At 47.3% G+C, this 19,103-nt stretch overlaps 2 protein-coding genes across 2 annotated transcripts; one reads left to right on the top strand and one right to left on the bottom strand.

Moving 5' to 3' along the window:
- Positions 1-483: 483 nt before the first annotated feature.
- MPI (mannose phosphate isomerase) lies at positions 484-11,778 on the top strand. The gene is made up of 8 exons (XM_083371435.1): positions 484-784; positions 4,171-4,298; positions 5,135-5,335; positions 6,485-6,626; positions 7,527-7,709; positions 8,230-8,403; positions 8,612-8,820; positions 10,485-11,778. Exons 1-8 carry the CDS (start codon positions 766-768, stop codon positions 10,701-10,703), a joined length of 1,275 nt encoding a protein of 424 aa, XP_083227561.1. The 5' UTR covers positions 484-765; the 3' UTR covers positions 10,704-11,778.
- FAM219B (family with sequence similarity 219 member B) lies at positions 6,560-18,294 on the bottom strand. Its single transcript, XM_083371436.1, has 7 exons — positions 18,181-18,294; positions 17,151-17,247; positions 16,742-16,832; positions 16,134-16,211; positions 15,830-15,875; positions 11,788-15,144; positions 6,560-6,632 (listed from the first exon to the last, which is right to left on the bottom strand). The coding sequence occupies exons 1-6, from the start codon at positions 18,259-18,261 to the stop codon at positions 14,989-14,991; spliced, it is 549 nt and encodes a 182-aa protein (XP_083227562.1). The 5' UTR covers positions 18,262-18,294; the 3' UTR covers positions 6,560-6,632; positions 11,788-14,988.
- Positions 18,295-19,103: the final 809 nt, after the last annotated feature.

Raw genomic sequence — 19,103 nt, 5'->3', positions numbered from 1 at the left:
TATTATCTCTCTCTCTCTCCCCCTCCCTCCCTATCTATCTATCTATCTATCTATCTCTAATCTAATCTTATTTATCTATATCTAATCTATCTATCTAATCTATGTATCTTTATATCAATCTATGTATCTCTCTCTCCCTCCCTATCTGTCTATCTATCTATCTATCTATCTCTATCTAATCTAATCTATCTATCTCTAATCTATCCAATCTATGTATCTTTATATCAATCTAATCTATGTATCTCTATCTTCTATCTAAACTATGTATCTGTGTATCTCTATATTTAATCTATGTATCTCTCTCTCTCCATCTATCTTATTCTACTATTTAGCATGCAGACATAATTACAACCTAGCCTTGGGAGGAAGCGGTTTATAGGAATTGCGGTCCAAATCCACGAAAGGGCAGCTGCACCGGTGGAACATCTGCCTGTCTTCTCTGCTTTGGGTTAAAATAACCTTTACTTGTCATTAACCTTTATTATGTTTCAAAGGACACCTCGGAAGATTTCCTAAAAAAAAAATAAAAAAAAGGATTCCGGCTCCGAAGTCACTCCGGTTCCGCCCTCCTTCCTCTCCTCTCTCCTTCCTCCCGATCTGCAGATTTGATTCTACCGGGCGCCGCTCCGGAGCGAAGAAACTACCTTTCCCAGCTCGCCCAGCCGGGGCCGGGAAGAGGCGTGGCGGCGGCGGCGACGGCGGGTCTCTTTTTTTTTTCCGCCTCGGCTTAGGAAAAGGATCGGGACGCCGTGGAAAAAGCCCAGGATGGCGGGCGAGTTGAGAGGTGAGCTTGCCGGGGCCGGAGGAGAGAGCGCAAAGCCAAGCGCAGCCCGCTCCGGGCAAAGGCAAGCCGGCGCAGCTTGCAAAGGCGAAAGCGCAGCGCCCGAATCGCTTTGCAAATGAATGAATCTCGGCGGGAAGGAAATGCCCAAAAGGGCTGCCCGGCTGGGCGGGGGTCTTTTGTGTGTGTGTGTGTGTGTGTGTTGTGTGTGTGTATGTGGAGGGGGTGTCTTGTGAAGGCGCTCCTGCCGAGAAGAAGCACCGGCCGGAAAAGTCCTGATGCTCGAGCAGAGCTGCGCTCGTGGACTCTTCGCCTGCCTAAGCGCTATATACCCTTATAACCACCAGCACCACAACGAAGTTGATAGGGAACTTGGAGGTCCACTAGTCCAACCCCCTGCTCAGGCAAGAAACCCTATCCCATTTCAGACAGGATTGTCCAGTCTCTTCCTAAAAACTTCCAGTGTTGGAGCATTCACCGCTTCTGGAGGCAGGTTGTTCCACTGGTTAATTGTCCTCATTGTCAGGAAATCTCTCCTTAGTTCTAGGTTGCTTCTCTCCTTGATGAGTTTCCATCCGTTGCTTCCATCCATTGCATCCATTGCTACTCTGGTGGGGTGGTGGGTGGTGGGCTGGTGGTAGTGGGGATTTGGGGCTGGTGGGTGAGTGGAAAAGCACTGATGCCCGAGCAGACGTTGCATTCACGGTCCTTAGCCTGCCTGTACAGGTAGCCCTCCGTTTAGAGTCACAATTGAGACCCAAATTTCTGTCGCTAAGCAAAACATGGTCGCTAACTGGCCATTTCTTAAGTGACCGTTTGAAGTTAAACCGGCACTGAAAAAAGTGTCTTAGGACTGTATTTTACACTTACGACCAATAGAATAGAATAGAATAGAATAGAATAGAATAGAATAGAATAGAATAGAATAGGAATGGAATGGAATGGAATGGAATGGAATGGAATGGAATGGAATGGAATGGAATGGAATAGAATAGAATAGAATAGAATAGAATAGAATAGAATAGAATAGAATAGAATAGAATAGAATAGAATAGAATAGAATGGAATGGAATGGAATGGAATGGAATGGAATGGAATGGAATGGAATGGAATGGAATGGAATAGAATAGAATAGAATAGAATAGAATAGAATAGAATAGAATAGAATAGAATAGAATAGAATAGAATGGAATGGAATGGAATGGAATGGAATGGAATGGAATAGAATAGAATAGAATAGAATAGAGAATAACTTTATTGTCATTGTGTAGCTCACAACGAAATTAAGTGCTGTTCACAGTGCATACTACACACAAGTAAAAGCCACAAAAACATACATTATATGCGCACATCCTTCACATTCTATTCAAAAACAACCTTGCAAAAAAACACGGCAGCATCCCGCACGGTTATGTGATCAAAATTCAGACACTTGGCAACCAACTTGTATTTATGACGGTTGCTGTGTCCCGGGGTGTGTGTGTGTCACGCAATCCCCTTTTGACAAGCAAAGTCCATGAAGGAAGCCAGATTCATTTAATAACCGCGATGCTGATTTAACAACTGCAGCGATTCCCTTGACCACTGTGGCAAGAAAGGTCGTTAAGTGGGGCAAAACTCACTTAACCAATGTTTCGCTTAGCAACAGAAATTTTGGGATCAATTCTGGTTGTAAATCAAGGACTACCTGTACTTCGGTGAGGTGATGGGGGTGGTGATGGGGGTCTTAGCATGCTGTCTGAACCCGACCCTTGAGTTCTGTGGGGTTTCCCCCTCTCCTCTCCGTGGTCAGTTTTCAGGCTGGGCATTATAGTACCAAATGCTCGGGAGGGGGGGCAAGTATTTTTCCAGCCCCCTCCTGTGTCTGATCAAAGGGAATCCCTAATCTTACTTAGAGAGGCTTCATGGGGATCATGTGGTTTCCTTGCCCCCTTTCTGGTGTGTGTGTGTGTGTGTGTGTGTGCGTGTGTGTGTGTGTGTTTGTGGGGGGTTACGGGCCAGGGCCTGAGATTCAAAAAGGGTGGGAGGTTGAACCCGGATATTGGGTGGAAGGTGACTGAAGACCCCCCTCTTTGCAGTAATTCACAGTTCTTGCCAAGTCCTGAGTCCGCCCTGAGTCCTTCGGGAGAAGGGCGGTATATAAATAAAATTAATAATAATAATAGCTTACCTGGGCTTGGAAACTAAGCTGTGTTAAGCCTGCGGGGGGGGGGCAGTTTGTATTCCAAATTATCCTGGGAAATAGGGGTGGTTTTTTTAAAAAAAATCCATCACAAATCTTGAGAAAACTCAACGTGACCATTTTCAGTCACAGCACCTTGGCTAGAAGGAGATTTCACGTGTGAAATCTCCCTGCAAAGATGGATAAACAATCCACCTTACGATTGACTATGATGCGTGAGCCTGTCTTTGGGGCAATCGGTGGGGAGATTTTTCCGGCTCTACTTGCTGATGCTGGATCTGAAATGGAGACCTTTTGGCAAGGAGAGGTGAGCTACGGCTGCTTCTAAGCCAAAGGCGATCCCAACCCTTTGCCAGGCTGGCTGATGCATAATATTTCTGCCTGGGGAGGCAAGTTCCTTCCAATCTCTCTGGATTTTGCATGGATGAATGCAGAGAAATCTGCAGAAACCCATCGTGGTTTTTCACTCTCCGTCTGCTTTGAGATGTTCCCAAAATAGCCATTTATCTCCGGTCAAGTCAGACACGCGATGCTACCCTTTAAACCTGCTGCAGCTGTTTATAGCAAATCAAGTGTCCCTGCGATCTTAATCCTTGTCATTCTTTATCCCTTTGCTTTTCTCTCTGCGGGAACAAATGGATAAAAATGGCCCAATTTATTATTTAAAAAAGAAGGGGGGAGATTATAATTTGCACCTTGTTGCCCTACTTATTATCTTGCAGTGAAATCAACTCCTACTTACAGGCTGAGGGATTCCTGGAACCCAGCAAAATAATTAAAACTTTAATCCTCATTTTTGGAATAAACCAAAATTGGCTGGGCTCCTAAGCCAAGGCATACAGTTAAGTCTGGTTGTACAAATCATAATGCTGAGGTTTGCACGGCACACTTTACAGTTTGATTTAACTTGGAGGCTGAAGTGAGCAGAAAGAGCGCTGATAATTCTTTGCTAGGTCGTGTCCTGGATTCACTTCTCTCTGTCCTTAAAATTCTAAGGGAAGCACTAGAGAGGGGTTATTTTCTTGTATGAAATTATCAGCTTGGAAAAATGAGCTTTCCAGAGTTGTCTTTCAATCCAGACTGAGAAACCTGTAATCTTGGTTATGAGAGCCATCAGATGGTCAACAAGATGGCGACGCTTGTAAGATGGTGTCCTTTGGAATGACTTCTTCTCCACCTTCTTTACTCTTTCTTTTGGCTGGCGCAGTGTTTTCCCTGGCCTGTGCTGTGCAGAACTACGCATGGGGCAAGCCAGGCCGGGACAGCCAAGTGGCCAGGCTCTTAGAAAGCAACGACCCAATGACACAGATTGACGCCGACAAGCCATACGCCGAGGTGAGTCTTCCTTCTTGCCCATCCACCAAATGGCGGGCATCCCTTTTTCAGAATTTCAGTCTGGTCTTCCTTCACATGAAACCGAAGAACACAGCTGTCCCCAGAGACAAGTTTAGAGAGTCGTGGCGATCTCCATGATGAGGGTGATGAGTCACGTCCAATGATGTAGTGCCCTGGAGTTGACTGCCAACCCATGATTGTGTGTGTGTGTGTGTGTGTGTGTGTGTGTGTGTGTGTGTTCACGTCAGTACTCAGTTAGTACTAGTGACTGGATGGAAAAGTCTTTGCGGTCCTCTTGACTAGTTTTTGGAAGTGGTTTGCCCTTGCTTCCTTCCTAGGCCTGAGAGAAAGGGATTGGCCCAAGGTCGCCCAGCTGGCTTCCTGCCTAAGGCAGGACTAGAACTCCCCATGTCCTAGCTATTGGGCCAAAGTCATTCTGATGGCTTTCATGCCTAAGGGGGGACTAGAAGTCACCATCTCCTGGTGATTGGCCCAATGTCATCCAGACAGCTTTAATGCCTAATGCGGGACTATAACTCACCGTCTCCTAGTGACTGGCCCAAAGTCACCCAGCTGGCTTTCATGCCTAATGCATGACTAGAACTCACCGTCTCCCAGTTTCTGACCCCTAGATTACGAGGGAAACAAGTATGTATGGCCCATCCCTTTACTAAGACCGGCCATGCTTCACCAACCAGGTGCACTCATTATGTGAAGCCATGATGGATCTAACCAGGATTACAACATCCATCACAATGGGCTGGGCTCACTTTTCATGTTACCCCAAACTCTGGGCTCTCTGGGATCCCCAACGCCACCTTTGTCTTCCTTTCCAGCTCTGGATGGGTGCCCACCCCAAGGGAGATGCTGTCATTCTGGATAACCGCATTCCCCAAAAGACATTAAGCCAATGGATTGCAGATAACCCTTCCTGCTTGGGGTCAAAGGTGAAGGACAGCTTTCAAGGCCAGCTGCCTTTCCTCTTCAAAGTGCTGTCGGTCAACACAGCGTTGTCCATTCAGGCCCATCCCACCAAGGTAAGGAGTTTTCCTTGGATACGCGTGGGAATATTCTGCCATTTTCCCATTGCGGTTTCTCTTGGCTGATGGCTCCCAATGGGTTGATTGCCATGTCTTGGGGTTGGTGTTATTACCTGTCAGATTTTTGGGGAAGGGTGTGTGTGTGGTGTGCTTTTATTTCAGGACCTTACACATTATTTTGGTGGGTGGAGATTGAGTTTCAAAACGGCCAAAAACTACACTGCATTTAGAAGGAGCTTTGGGTTTCAAGAACAGGGTGGGTGTAGAGAACATGGCTTGCCGTTAGTATTGTATAAATGCAAAGTCTTCTTTGACTCAGCTGGTAGAACCCAAAACAGGTCTACGTGCTTTTCTTGTTCCCTTTATAGAAGTGATTTGTTATTGTCTTCTTCTAGGAAGACTTTTTTGACTTCACAGTTTAACCCATCATCCTAGTACAGTGTGTTCTGTTTCCCATTCCAGTGATAACCAGGTCTAAACCTGCTTAGATGCTGCTCCTTAAATTGGGCTCTTCTGTTACGTATGACAAGGTCTATGGTGGCATTGGAGGGTCAAAGATTGACCCGCAAGTTCATCTTGGGTTCTACAACAAGAGAGGATGGAAGCAGGAGAGAAGAGCAGAGTTAATTTCAAGGTCATCTTAGACCAGGGGTAGGCAATCTTGGCTCTTTTATGACTGGTGGACTTCAACTCCCAGAATTCCTGAGCCAGCCATGCTGAAGGGAAAGGGAGAGGTTGCCAAGCTGAGCCATGGTGGCTCAGGAATTCTGGGAGTTGAAGTCCACGAGTCATAAAAGAGCCAAGGTTGCCTACCCCTGTCTTAGACCAATTGGGCTGGATCTGGAAGCATTAACAGCTGAATCCGACAATCAGAATGTTACGCAAGGGACCGATCGTCAGTTGACTTCCATTTCGGTTGAGCTCCAACTCAGCTGCTTATAAAAGAAGGAACCTTTTGGATCCATCTCCAACTTTTATTGCTTCTGGGTCATTTCTGATCCTTTGGGATTGGGTTGCTACCCTTCAGTAGTCCACCTGTCTGTACATCTCAGGTTTCTCCCTGATTCTGCGATCCATCGATCAGAAAATGATCAGGTATTAGTTCAGTGATCAAAGCTGACTTGGACCTCATTTCTCCTCTCCTAGGAACTGGCAGAGAAACTGCATGCTCAATATCCAGAACACTATCCAGACACCAATCACAAGCCTGAGATGGCCATCGCCCTAACTCCCTTTGAAGGCCTTTGCGGTTTCCGGCCCGTGGAAGAGATTGTAGCTTTCCTCCAGCGTAAGTCTGTAATAGGAAAGAGAGAAAGGGATCACTGGATGCAAATCCTATTAAGATAAATGATCCTGGGAGTTTTGGAGTTTCTGACTTCGAGCGAGGCAGGGAAAACGTTGCATTGGAATTGTAGCTACCTCTCTGATTAGTTAATGACAAATGTTTTGAGTTAAAAGTAATAGTAGAGCAATATAATCTAGTAGAGCAATATAAAGGGACGCAGTGGCTCAGTGGGTTAGGATGCTGAGCTTGTTGATCAGAAGGTCGGCAGTTTGGCGGGTCGAATCCCGAGTGCCGCGTAACAGAGTGAGCGCCTGTTACTCGTCCCAGCTTCTGCCAACCTAGCAGTTCGAAAGCACGTAAAAATGCAAGTAGAAAAATAGGGACCGCTCCGGTGGGAAGGTAACAGCGTTCCGTGCGCCTTTGGCGTCTAGTCATGCCGGCCACATGACCACGGAGACGTCCTCGGACAAGCACTGGCTCTTCGGCTTTGAAACGGAGATGAGCACCGGCCCCTAGAGTTGGAAAACGACTAGCACGCATGTGCAGGGGAACCTTTACCTTTATAATCTCATGCCTATGTTGAAACTTCAGATATTCAAGAATGGGGTTTAACGTAGAAAAGGTGTGAGTTCTAGGCACGAATAGGTGGGGCACTTTTAGTACTGGTGCAGCCACCCTCTCTCCAAATAGTTTTGTTTTCTCCAATTGGTGTCAACCTCACTAAGTAGACTATATCATGAGACCCATCCACTGCAAGGCTAAAGCTACTTTGATGGAAATTGGCTATCTCCACCAAGGTCCTCTCTTGTGTTCTGTACCATCCAAGAGACTAAGTGGAAGATCAGCCATCCATTGGGCACCCATGTGGTGGACTCCAACCATCTCTCTTTGGCCTTTGTACAGATGTTCCTGAATTTCGAGCTTTGATCGGCAATGTAGCAGCGGAACAACTGGAGCGAAGTGGGAGAGACGACCCCCGTGGCGTGTCAGCTGCTCTGAGAGTCTGCTTCACCAGGATGATGAAGACCGAGAAGAAAGTCTTTGTTGATCACCTCAACCAGTTGGTCAAGCGGATTTCCCAGGAAGGTTAGTCATGTAGGAGATCAGGAGAGGTTAATACAGAGGCGCAATCTGGACCCACGTTTCCTGAAGTTCCAATTCTTGATAGTTCCAATGTGGCCTGAATCCTACACTAAAGAAGGATGGGTATTGTAATTCCAGCCACGTCTCTGTGTTTCAGTGGTTCCAAAACTGGCTTTATGAAGGATTGTAAAATTGGGCCTGGGGGATTAAGGAAAGGAGGAGTACACCATTAAGAGTGCTCATCCAAGCTATGGGTTGCTTTAAGGAGCCTTGATGGTTGATGTCCTTCAAGGTCCTTCCTCCCCCACCTGGTCTTGAGCTTTGGTGGACCTCAACAAGGTCCCCATCATCCTGCTTCCAAAGGCTGGAGACTCTCTTCACTATTCTGGGGACTTTGGGGGACTCCTTTGTAAGGTTAATCTGAACACTTACCATGGATCGGGCCGAAGGTGTTGATGGAATCAGAAAAAGCCTACCCTGGACCAGCCCTTGCTCAATTAATTCCCTGTGTCTTGTTCTCCAGCTGCTGCAGGAAAAGATATTTCAGCCAGTTGTGGTGAGCTCCTTCTCAGGTTACACTCTCAGTACCCGGGCGATATCGGTTGCTTTGTTATCTACTTCCTGAACCAGATGAAGCTGCAGCCTGGTGAATGCATGTTCCTGGGAGCAAATGAACCTCACGCCTACCTCTACGGAGGTGAGTTTCTTCAGAGGAAGCAAGTACCTGCATGGAATGGGGTGGGGGAGAGTTGGCATTTTGGATCTCTCATAACCAAGGGGCCAGGGCTGATTTCCCACATTATCTGAGTCAGCGTTCCTCAACCTTGGTCACTTTTAAGATGTGTGGACTTCAATTCCCAGAATTCCCCTGTCACCCTGATGAGTCTCTCTCCTCGTTCTGCCAGACTGCATCGAATGTATGGCTTGTTCCGACAACACGGTGCGTGCTGGTCTGACGCCCAAATACATCGACGTTCTGACCCTGTGTGAAATGCTGAACTACACACCAGCTCCTGCCAGCTCAAAGTTGTTGGCCCCTACTCAAAGCCGCCTGGATCCTTTCATCTCCCTGTATGACCCACCCATTCCAGATTTTGCTGTCATGAGGGTAGAGGTAAGGCATCCCACGCTTATAAAATCGGTTTGGTCACATAGTGACCCACTTTACAGTTTACAATTGTAACGGGGAGGCTCCGTTAGCCTCATAAGTCGAGGATTATCTTTATGCAGTTCTCCCTCTTTGGCTGAATTCCTACTTCCTGCTAAGTAACATACTGAGTTTGTTTAGCTTTGGCATCATCTGTTGGGTGACTCCTAATCATCATGGTACTATATCGTAATCCCAGTTTTAGGACGTAAAGCAATATGAGAACTCAGCCAGTTGTGTTTTATTCATTAAATCATGATTAAGCAAACCATGGCTTAATGCGACTCAAGAAATCACTAGCTAAGAGGTTAACATAACAGGTAGACCAGCTTCTCTGAGTAGAAAAGGATGATCACTTATTCTGGTAAGGTAAAGGTAAAGGTTCCCCCGCACATGCGTGCTAGTCGTTTCCGACTCTAGGGGCCGGTGCTCATCTCCGTTTCAAAGCCGAAGAGCCAGCGCTTGTCAGAGGACGTCTCCGTGGTCATGTGGCCGGCATGACTAGATGCCAAAGGCGCACGGAACGCTGTTACCTTCTGTTGTGATTCAGGGTCAGCCTGTGGGTTCGGCAGTTGGGTCGGACGACTCAGAGGAGGAGGGGGGTGTTGAAGAGCTTGCTGAGGGGGTTGAAGATCTTGCTGATGAGAGCTTTCAGCCAGGCCCCTCCCACCTGGTCATGACGGAGACCCAGCTGTGTGAGCCTGACAGCGTGGATGAAGATGACCCACAGCTGGCCCTGTTCAAGGACGCCCGACGAAGGAGGCAGTCAATCAGGAGTAAACAGAGGAAGGCAATGGGGCACCTCGAAAGGAGGCAGAGAGAAGCCACGCCCTGAACTGTATAAAAGGGGAATGCGTGGGAGGGCTGGTTTGCTGAAGGCAACCGCTTGATTAGTTCCTGTTTCATAGCTCCTGTTTCATGGTTGGTGTCTTGTTTTGCTGTTTTATGTTAATAAATTTGGCAGGCTTAATTCCAGCCTCTTGCCGTTTGTAAAGGGGTTGTCCCTGCCTTTTCTGCAGGGCCGGTAGCAGGCTGGTACAGAACACCTTCCCACCGTAGCGGTCCCTATTTTTTTACTTGCATTTTTACGTGCTTTCGAACTGCTAGGTTGGCAGAAGCTGGGACGAGTAACAGGCGCTCGCTCTGCTACGCGGCACTCGGGATTCGACCCGCCAAACTGCCGATCAAGAAATTCTGAATTTGGTCTGTTCCAGCTTCAGCTGCTTCCTGTTCCAGTTCCGGTTGCTTCCTGTTCCAGCTTCAGCTGCTTCCTGTTCCACTTTCAACTGCTTCCTGTTCTAGCTTCAGCTGCTTCCTGTTTGTTTCTCTTGCTTGTTTGTTGCTTCCTGTTCCAGCTTCAGCTGCTTCCTGTTCAGTAACTTCCTGTTCCAGCTTCAGCTGCTTCCTGTTCCTTTCTCGTTTATTTCAGTTGCTTCCTGTTTGTTTCATTTGCTTCCTGCTCCCACTTCAATTGCTTCCTGTTCCACTTGCAGTTGCTTCCTGTTCCTTTCTCTTGCTTCTGTTTGTTGCTTCCTGTTCCCATTTCAATTGCTTCCTGTTCCACCAATGCAGGAAGACTGTGCCTTTTTCTTGCTCCCTGAGTCGAGCAACGCCTCTGCTTTTTCTTACAGATCCCTTCCTCCATCAAGCTGTACCTCATTTCGGCCATCGACTCGGCAAGCATCCTGCTGGTGGTCCAGGGTTCGGCCGTTGGCACGTCCACGGCTGCTCTGTCTGAAATGGCTCTTCGCCCCGGCACTGTGCTGTTCATCTCTGCCAACGAGAGCCTCTCTTTGCATTTTAATTCGGCCGACGGGATGGTTCTCTTCCGGGCTTGCTGCCTCTTATAATAAGGGACACCGAGCAAGTTTCCTCCTTAGGAGTAATTTAAGATCAGTAGAAGCTACACCTCTCCCGTTTGTTTCACCCTTCAGAGACCGAGGGTCAGGCTATCTTTGAATATCAACGGCCTTCTCTCCTGGGTTGGCTTTTGGCCTACGCTACATTTGTCCATTGCTCCAAAAATGTAAGGTTGGAAATGCTTTAGTAGCCCTGCCGCCCCAAGGCTGTGGGCAATGCTTTGTTTTCTGAGTTGGCAAAGAACGCAACGTCTCAGATAGATGCTTCTCTGGTGTCAGGCTTCTTTGAATAGTAGGGTTGTGGCCTCTGTATCTTAAGACTAAAACAGTGTTGTTGTTGTTTTTCAATCTTGGCAACTTGGAAGGCGGGGTGGACCACAACACCCAGAAACCTCCCAAACCTGAGGCTTGCAAATTAATGGGGTGGTCGAAGAGGGCCACACAGCAATCAACGATAGTGTAATGTGGTTAACGACTCTGGCAGAAATTGGTCCAGTCGCGTGATGATTTGCCTAATGACCGCACTAATTCGGCTCCCAATTGTGATCAATCGAAGTCTACTTGAAATGTTTTCACTGGACAAGCTGTGGACCCTGTACTAGCCTCTTTCACACACACACGCACAAACAGACCCTTAGACTGGACCCTGATAAGCATCCTAACTGTAGATGTTTTGATCAATGCATTATACATCTCACTGAGGCTAGCCTTGAATACAGTGCCAATCCAGCCGTCACTTTAAGCCATGATGTTTGGCCCAGTGGCTAAGGCACCAGGCTAGAAACCAGGAGATTGTGAGTTCTAATCCTGCCTTAGGCGTAAAAGCTGGCTGGGTGACTTTGGGCCGCTTTCAGCCCAACCCACCTCGGAGGGTTGTTATAGGAAAAAACGGAGGAGGAAGGAATAAAAAAAATAAAGGGGGAATAAAAATCAAATAAATAAAAGTAAACAATGCTTTTGTTTACCCAGGCGTGACAAGCTTATTTCCTGGTGTGTTGTTTTTTTTTACTAGCATGCTATACAAACCCGGTTTACGGATGAATAAACTAATCTAAAGTCTAGCTGGCATTCTTACCGTGATTAGAACATCGGTTTCAGAAAACAAAGGTACAAGTATGTAGAATAGAAGGTACTTTATTTGATAAGATGCTTTCCTTGGTTAGACTGTACAAAAAACAAACAAGACACACAATTAACCGAGTATACAATATTAAATATTCCATAAGATTGTCCTCTGTGCTGTTCAGTTTTTTTTTTAAAAAAAAAAAACTTCATGTAATGCATTTTAGTGCTTTAAGGCAGCTTTAAAAATGAACTCTACTGGGCAGATTTAATGGGGTCGATTCTAAAAATTCCCTCAGCTTTATAATATATAGATTGGCTTTGGATTTCCTCAGGGATCTCCGGACTTGGCAACTTTTAAGACTGGTGGACTTTTTGACTCCCAGAATTCCGTGCTAGCTGAGGGATTCTGGGAGTCGAAGTCCACAAGTCTTCCAGTGGCCAGGTTTGGAGAACTCTGGACTAGATGATCTTTAAGGTCCCATCTAAGCCTTAAATTCTGAGTGTCTATGAAGATACGCCTCATTAAAGCTTATCGAACGAGCTGTGCACGAGTTAACACAGGCTCCGCTGTGAAGATCATAGTTTGATGTCCTGGACAAACCACATGTGGTGATCTGGCTAACAAAGAAGCCTTTTTTCCTAATAAATAAATGAATGGAACAGCAGCTTTTTTTTTAAGTGAAACCAGAGATATTGGCTTAGCTTAGTATGACTTTCACCACTCTACTATAATATTCGCCACTATTAATACAACTTTTTCCGACCTAACATTTCCTTCCCCCTCGCTGGTTAAGACTTCAAGTCTGAATTTCTACCGACTGCAATCCGGCACAGATGGAGGGAACCGATTGGGAAATGCCGAGTTTATAGCTCTAGCAAGCCAATTCTGTAAAGATTTGTACATACAAGGTCACTTGTTTAAAAATTAACTTGCTGGTGATGTGTCCCCAGCAGGGCCAAAAAAAAACCCCAAACCAACAAACCCCACCCCAAACCAGTGTACCTGCTAGTAACTGATGGTGGGTAGTTTGATTAAAAATAGCTGGAGAAATCAAATTTGGGATTGACAAATCAAAGCAGCCACACTGTGTGTTTTGGCTGCCATCTAACGCAAGCCACGTTGGGAAGCTCTTAAAAAGGACTGCATAATTTGCAGTGGCATCTCTGTGTTTCACCCCGGACCGTGTCAACCGAAGCCAGAGAAGTTGTTGACTTGGAGAGGGGTGTACGACAACTCGCCACGGCCAACTTGCCCTGGACAACTTGCTGCAGGACGAGAGTTGCTAATATCAAGGAAATGGTGGGATGGAATCATTTAAGAAAGGATGCAAAAGGAGGGGCAGAATGAAATGTGAACGGCAAAAAAAAAAATTAGAATTATTTTTTAAAAACTTAAAACAATTAAACTGAGTTGTTCCCACAGAGACAATTGTCCTGCAACAAGTTGTCCTGGTCCGCTTTGAGAGTCACAAGACACAAGCCTCAAGAGCAAGTTGTGTGTATGAGGAAGAAATTGGCTTAATTGGGGGGGGGGGCTGCGACCAGGAGCGAGATATGTTTAGGATGTCCACACTGGGACATCCTCAAATTGCAGGGATGCAGTTGAAGAACTCCTGATCTTCTGTGATCAAACTGGGAGATGACATTGAGTTCCCCCCCCCAAACCAATGAAGCAAAGATGGGCACGTTCATGCTGATGGAACTCCACTATCCCCACGTAAAGTACAACAGCTCCCACCCAACACCCAGAAATCCCACCACACATTGTCACTAGAGATGGACATGCCAGCTGCCCCATCAACATCTTTGAGACATCAGTTGAGGCATCTGATGGAAAATGGTCAAAGACCATTTCTGTTCTGTGTCAGTCAGTGCTGGAGATCTAGGAAGACTAGATCTTAACTCTTGTTCCTCACTACTGCTTACCACACATTACACCCTTACAACAGTCCGCAAGTGCCTAAAACCCGTCCTTTCCTAGAAGAAGGTCCAGACGCGTCCTCTTCCATGGGTTAATTTAACTCGGACTACAGTCCCTTAGTGGTCTTCCCAAGATGTTCCTAAGCATGGGGATGATAGGACCTTCATCCATTTGAAGCACATCAGGTTTGGAGAACGTTAAAAGTCAACAGATATTTTGATAACAGGAGTGTTTTAAGTGACCTACAAAGCTGATGAGGCCAGGTATCTTAAAAAGCTTCAAGCTTCTCCTCCTCCTCGCTTAGCTTCCCCTCTTATACCTCCCCAAACAAGGAAGTGGGTCCCAAGCGACACCAAACCCCATCTAGCAAGTAAATCAACTCTTCAAAAATGGTCAACCATCGTTCCCACATTAAGGCCTATAGTTTCCCAGAACAATTGCCCAACTGCCCACCGATCTGAGAGAATCAACCTTCAAACAGAAGGGTAAGCTATTGCTATGGTTACGTGGCCTTGAGTTCCTTCAGGTCAATTAAAGGCTGAATACTAACTCAGGCATCTTCAACCTCCATTCTTTTTTTTTACTTCCCAAAGAGAAGGGAATGAGCAATGCAACGGTTCTAGAAATTAAAACCGTTAACCGGGTGGCCGGAGACCAAGAAAAGGCCCGTGTCAAGAAACTTGGCACGGGCTGCTCTGCCCTCTTGTGCAAGACAAAATCTCCATTCTAAGGAGGTCCCCGCAGAAACATCTCAAGAACTTCTCTCTCGTCAGAAAAAGCAACCTAGGAATAAAATCTCCTTCCTCTGTCTCTATGCAGCATTGAGGGTTTTCTTCCCCTTCGTTGTATTGACATCGGCAGCCCCAATATATGGTAAACCTAGTATCGAAATTGCTATCGTTCGCTTTTGACACGCACACAAACACGCAGTTTTCCATTCACCTTTTATGGGGAGAAACCCTTGCCTTCTGGTTATTCCTCATGAGTGCCGAGCCTGTCCAGAGAAGCAGCTCTCTTTGCAAAGGGCATCCACCAGCCTCCTGAATACTTACACTTCGGTACATTTCTACATTGCACCAGAAGACGCCTGGAGCTCTAAGCAAGGTGCCAACAGCGCACTCCTTTGCCCTTCCAGGGGCTGAATCTCTAAGGTTGCCACCCCCGGTCCCACCAGTTTGACCTAAGGTTCAGTGCTGGGCTCAGCAGAGATCCAAAAAAAAAAAAAAAGAGGAATTGGGAAGAAAGTGCTGAATTCTTGACCCGTGTAGTGCAGTCCTCCGACGTTTCTCCCTATTGGATGGAGCAGGAGGCAGAGTCGCCAAAGCAACAGGAGCACGGTGAGGATGAAATGGGCTTCGGGGGAATCAGATCGAGATCCTCGTCGTCAGGGATCTCATCCAGGCGGTAGCCGTCCCGCAGCAGTTGGCGACTGAGATCGTGGTTGACCTGAGGGGAGGAAAAATGGAATAAATACACATCTAACTGGTAGAGTGAGGTGCTGACCAAGAAACCCGGGAGACTCTTAATCCCACTTTAGGAATGAAAACTGGCTGGGTGACTTTGAGCCAATCACCAAGAGACTGTGAGTTCTAGTCCTGCCTCGGGCATGAAAGCGGCTGGGTGCCTTTGGGCCAATCACCAGGAGATGGAGAGTTGTAGTCCCATGTTAGGCGTGATAGCCAGCTGGGTGGCTCACAGGAAAACCAACCCAGGGAATAATTATTAAATTAATACATTATATTATTAAATTAAGGGACACGGTGGCTCAGTGGGTTAGGACGCTGAGTTTGTCGATCAGAAGGTCGGCAGTTTGGCGGGTCGAATCCTGAGTGCCGCATAACAGAGTGAGTGCCTGTTACTTGTCCCAGCTTCTGCCAACCTAGCAGTTCAAAAGCACATAAAAATGCAAGTAATAAAATAGAAACCACTACGGTGGGAAGGTAACAGCGTTCCGTGCGCCTTTGGTGTCTAGTCATGCCGGCCACATGACCACGGAGATGTCCTCGGACAAGCGCTGGCTCTTTGGCTTTGAAACGGAGATGAGCACCGGCCCCTAGAGTCGGAAACTACTAGCACGCATGTGTGGGGGAACCTTTACCTTTATTATTAAATTATAAAAGACCAGACTTGCCTCGGCTGAGGAGTAACCAGAAGAGCATCTAGATTCCAGGTCATCGCTAGGAGAAGAAAATTAAGGATCAGTTGAAAGGATATTACAAGCCCCACTTTCAGTTGCCCATTCGCCCATTCAAAAAATAAATAAAATCAAAGGGCCTCCCACAACACTGTGAGAAGCTGTCCTGTGTTTGACCTGCATTTTTCAGTAAAGATTTGGGAGGGGCTGCTTAGGGCAAGCTATTGATTCTTGGAGCAGAGAGCTAATCCATTTTTTTTTCCAGACCCCAAAAGTCAAGCAATGCTTACATGCCTCTCACCTGTCGGAATCCAGGGCCACCAGGGTTTCATCTGAGGTCTGGCTGAGCGCAGTGTAGCCCTTGTTGAATTTCACCGTCCTGGTAAAAGGAGGAGGAATTGCCATCAAACACTGCTGTGCAGCAGCAATGGAAGAAGACAGCATGACCTAAAATATTTCTGGTTGGAAAGACAGGATTCCCTGTGGACTTTGCGTTCCTCACTTCTGCACCTGGTCGTCCAAAGGGGCTTTTTCACGAGGCAACTGGACTTGTCTTTTTTTTTCCCTCTTCGAAAAAGGCGTTTCGCTTCTCATCTAAGAAGCTTCTTCAGCTCCGAGTATAAATCTTTCCATTCTCCACCATCTAGCCAGAGCCGAAGAAGCTTCTTGGATGAGAAGCGAAACATTTTCAAAGAGAAACACGAAAGACCACTTGCCTCGTGAAAAAGCACCTTTGGGACAACCGCGACCTGGTTGATCGAGAATCTCCACAGACGTTATGCACCAGGTGCTGAATAGAAAGGGGCCAGATTCACAGGCCCCACTTTTCAAGTCTCCCCCTGCATCCTGGCCAATCCTGAAGAAATAACCATCAGCGCCATTCGAGAAGAAAAGGACATGAACTCTGACCTCACGGCTCCTGGTTTGGGCTGTTGACGGACAGCTCCGGAAAGGACCCCCTTTTTCCGCAGCATTGCCTTGGCCATCTCGCGATGTTTTTCTGCGACAGACACCACAACAACATGGGAGAGAAATTCAGCATCTGGCTGTAGACTTTGGGCTTCTGTTAAATAAACCACGGTTTGTAGCATCTCACGTTTTGGTCAAAAATCAGCATCTGCTTCCAGTTTGGGGCAAAGCAGGTCAATTGTGAACAATTGGTTCACTTAATCCTCACATAAAGCGTGATCCACTGCAAGTCCATCATAACTTTATGACTTTAACGGGCAGGCTCCATGACAGTCCTGAGTTGAGGACGATTTATAAAGAGGACACTTCCGGGGAGGTGGGGAGAAAAGCCGCACGCGCTTTTACTTACGTAGCTTATCCTGAATAGAAGATGGTTTGTTCATAATGTAGGGACCTCTTTTCTCTACTGGGGGGTCTCGGCACATCCTTCGTTTGTCCATTTGCCCCTGAAAAAGGAATTTGGGGTGGGGGGGGAGAGTGAGAAGTTGGAATAGCAGTTGCATTGGACACTGGCGACAACAGAAATAAAACACAAAAAGGGCAACATTAGCAAGAAGCTTGTCGTCGTTGCTTACATACATTGTTGTTGTTTATATATAATCTGCCCAAAAGCTGTGATTGGATTTAGTACTTTTGGATGCTGGATCCTTCCCAAGGATCTAGGGCAGGAGTCTTCAAACTTGGCCCTTTTATGACTCGTGGACTTCAACTCCCAGAATTCCTCAGCCTGGCTGAGGAATTCTGTGAGTTGAAGTCCACGAGTCATAAAAGGGCCAAGTTTGAAGACCCCTATCTAGGAATAGTATTGATGTCTCGTAAATCATTATTAATAGCTGAATGGAGTGAGGACCCCAGCTAGCCGTATACTAGATCTACTGTTAGGGCACGAAGACCGCCCACCTCTGGGAAGACATACCGCTAGTCCTCGACTTATGACAGTCTGTTTAGTGACTTTTTCCAAGTTACAACGGCGCTGGGGGGGGGTGGAAAAAAAAAGCGACTTAGGACCATTTTTTTTTCCCCAAGACGTTTTTTATACCCTCCCGCACTGCGCCAGGCTGGGAAAGCCTGGATTCTCCATCCTTGCTCTTGACCGTTTCTGAATGGAGCCTCCACAGCCAGGAGCAGTCTACCCCCTCTACAGCCGTCTCGGCGAATAGGAAGGCGAGAAGAACAAGAGGCTGGGGGAGGCCCGGTGTGTGTGTGGCGGGGTGTTAAGAGGAATTAAAGGACCGAACCCAGAGCGCCGCCCCCCACCCCCCACCCCGGGCCTGATCCAGCCGAGCTCCTCGGGCCTACCCAAAGCCGCCAGGCCGGCCATTAAGAGGCTTTTTCCACCGGCCGCGACTTTCCCAGCCCCGCGGTTGCCGGTGCCTCACCGGGTCGCCGCCAGGCACGAGGCGCGGCCCGGCCTCCCTTCCCCGCGGCGGCTCCTCCTCGCCTCCATCTCCCGTCGCCATCGCCGCTTCTGGCCCGGAGAGTATCCCCCCGCCCCTCCAAGCCACGCCTCCTCTGACCGTCATCGCGCGCCTCAGCCAATAAGAAACGCGACGGCCAGGGTTTTGTTTTTTTTCCCCCTTCCGAAATTAGCATCCGACGCTCTGCCTGATTGGTCGGTCTGTAGGGCCCCGCCCTTGCTCTCTCTCTCTCTCTCTCTCTCTCGCGCGCGAGCAACGCCTATGGGCGGGGTTAGCGGAGCGAGAGCCGACCAATGGGAGGTGGCCCCTGGGTTTTGTTTTTTTTTGGAAGAGCAGAGCGAAGGGGCCCTCTAGGATGCTGGAGGTCTCGCGCTCCGTGGCATCTGTCACCAGAGCCCTCCAGTTGCTGAAGTGTTGCTGCCTCCGGGAATTTTGTTAAACCGACAAACAGGAAAAAAAAAAGTGGCAATTTTATCTCATTGGTGTGAAAAGGATTTTTCTCCAGCCTGTTCCAAAGGTCTTGCACTACAACTCCCATCATGCTGCTATTTTCCTTACTTACGTTTTGCAAAACGTTCGCATTTTGTCCTTTTAATGTTTTATGTTGTGGTTTTTATCTCGTTGTTAAGTTACCTAACGTTGCTTGATGATGGTGAGATGGGTGGCATATAAATTTAATAAATAAAAACAGGCAAGGGATTCAATTAACCCGTTTCTATGAAGTGACGCAGTGGCTCAGTGGGTTAGGATGCTGAGCTTGTCGATCAGAAGGTCAGCAGTTTGGCGGGTCGAATCCCGAGTGCCGCATAACAGAGTGAGCGCCTGTTACTCGTCCCAGCTTCTGCCAACCTAGCAGTTCGAAAGCACGTAAAAAATATGATTCT

The sequence above is a fragment of the Vipera ursinii genome (assembly GCF_947247035.1).
Source record: "Vipera ursinii genome assembly, chromosome: 11".
NCBI lineage: Eukaryota > Metazoa > Chordata > Lepidosauria > Squamata > Viperidae > Vipera > Vipera ursinii.
Note: the sequence above shows the minus strand (reverse complement) of the source record. Positions and strands in the feature narration are given on the sequence as shown.

Excerpts from the sequence above, each read along its gene's own strand:
- MPI (XM_083371435.1), top strand. Across the intron at positions 4,299-5,134 it reads CCGACAAGCCATACGCCGAG|CTCTGGATGGGTGCCCACCC; the intron begins GTGAGTCTTCCT and ends CTTCCTTTCCAG. Across the intron at positions 6,627-7,526 it reads GATTGTAGCTTTCCTCCAGC|ATGTTCCTGAATTTCGAGCT; the intron begins GTAAGTCTGTAA and ends GCCTTTGTACAG.
- FAM219B (XM_083371436.1), bottom strand. The coding sequence starts at position 18,261 with ATGGCGACGGGAGATGGAGGCGAGGAGGAGCCGCCGCGGGGAAGGGAG. Across the intron at positions 17,248-18,180 it reads TCGTGCCTGGCGGCGACCCG|GGGCAAATGGACAAACGAAG; the intron begins GTGAGGCACCGG and ends TTCCTTTTTCAG. Across the intron at positions 16,833-17,150 it reads TTCTATTCAGGATAAGCTAC|AAAAACATCGCGAGATGGCC; the intron begins GTAAGTAAAAGC and ends TGTCTGTCGCAG.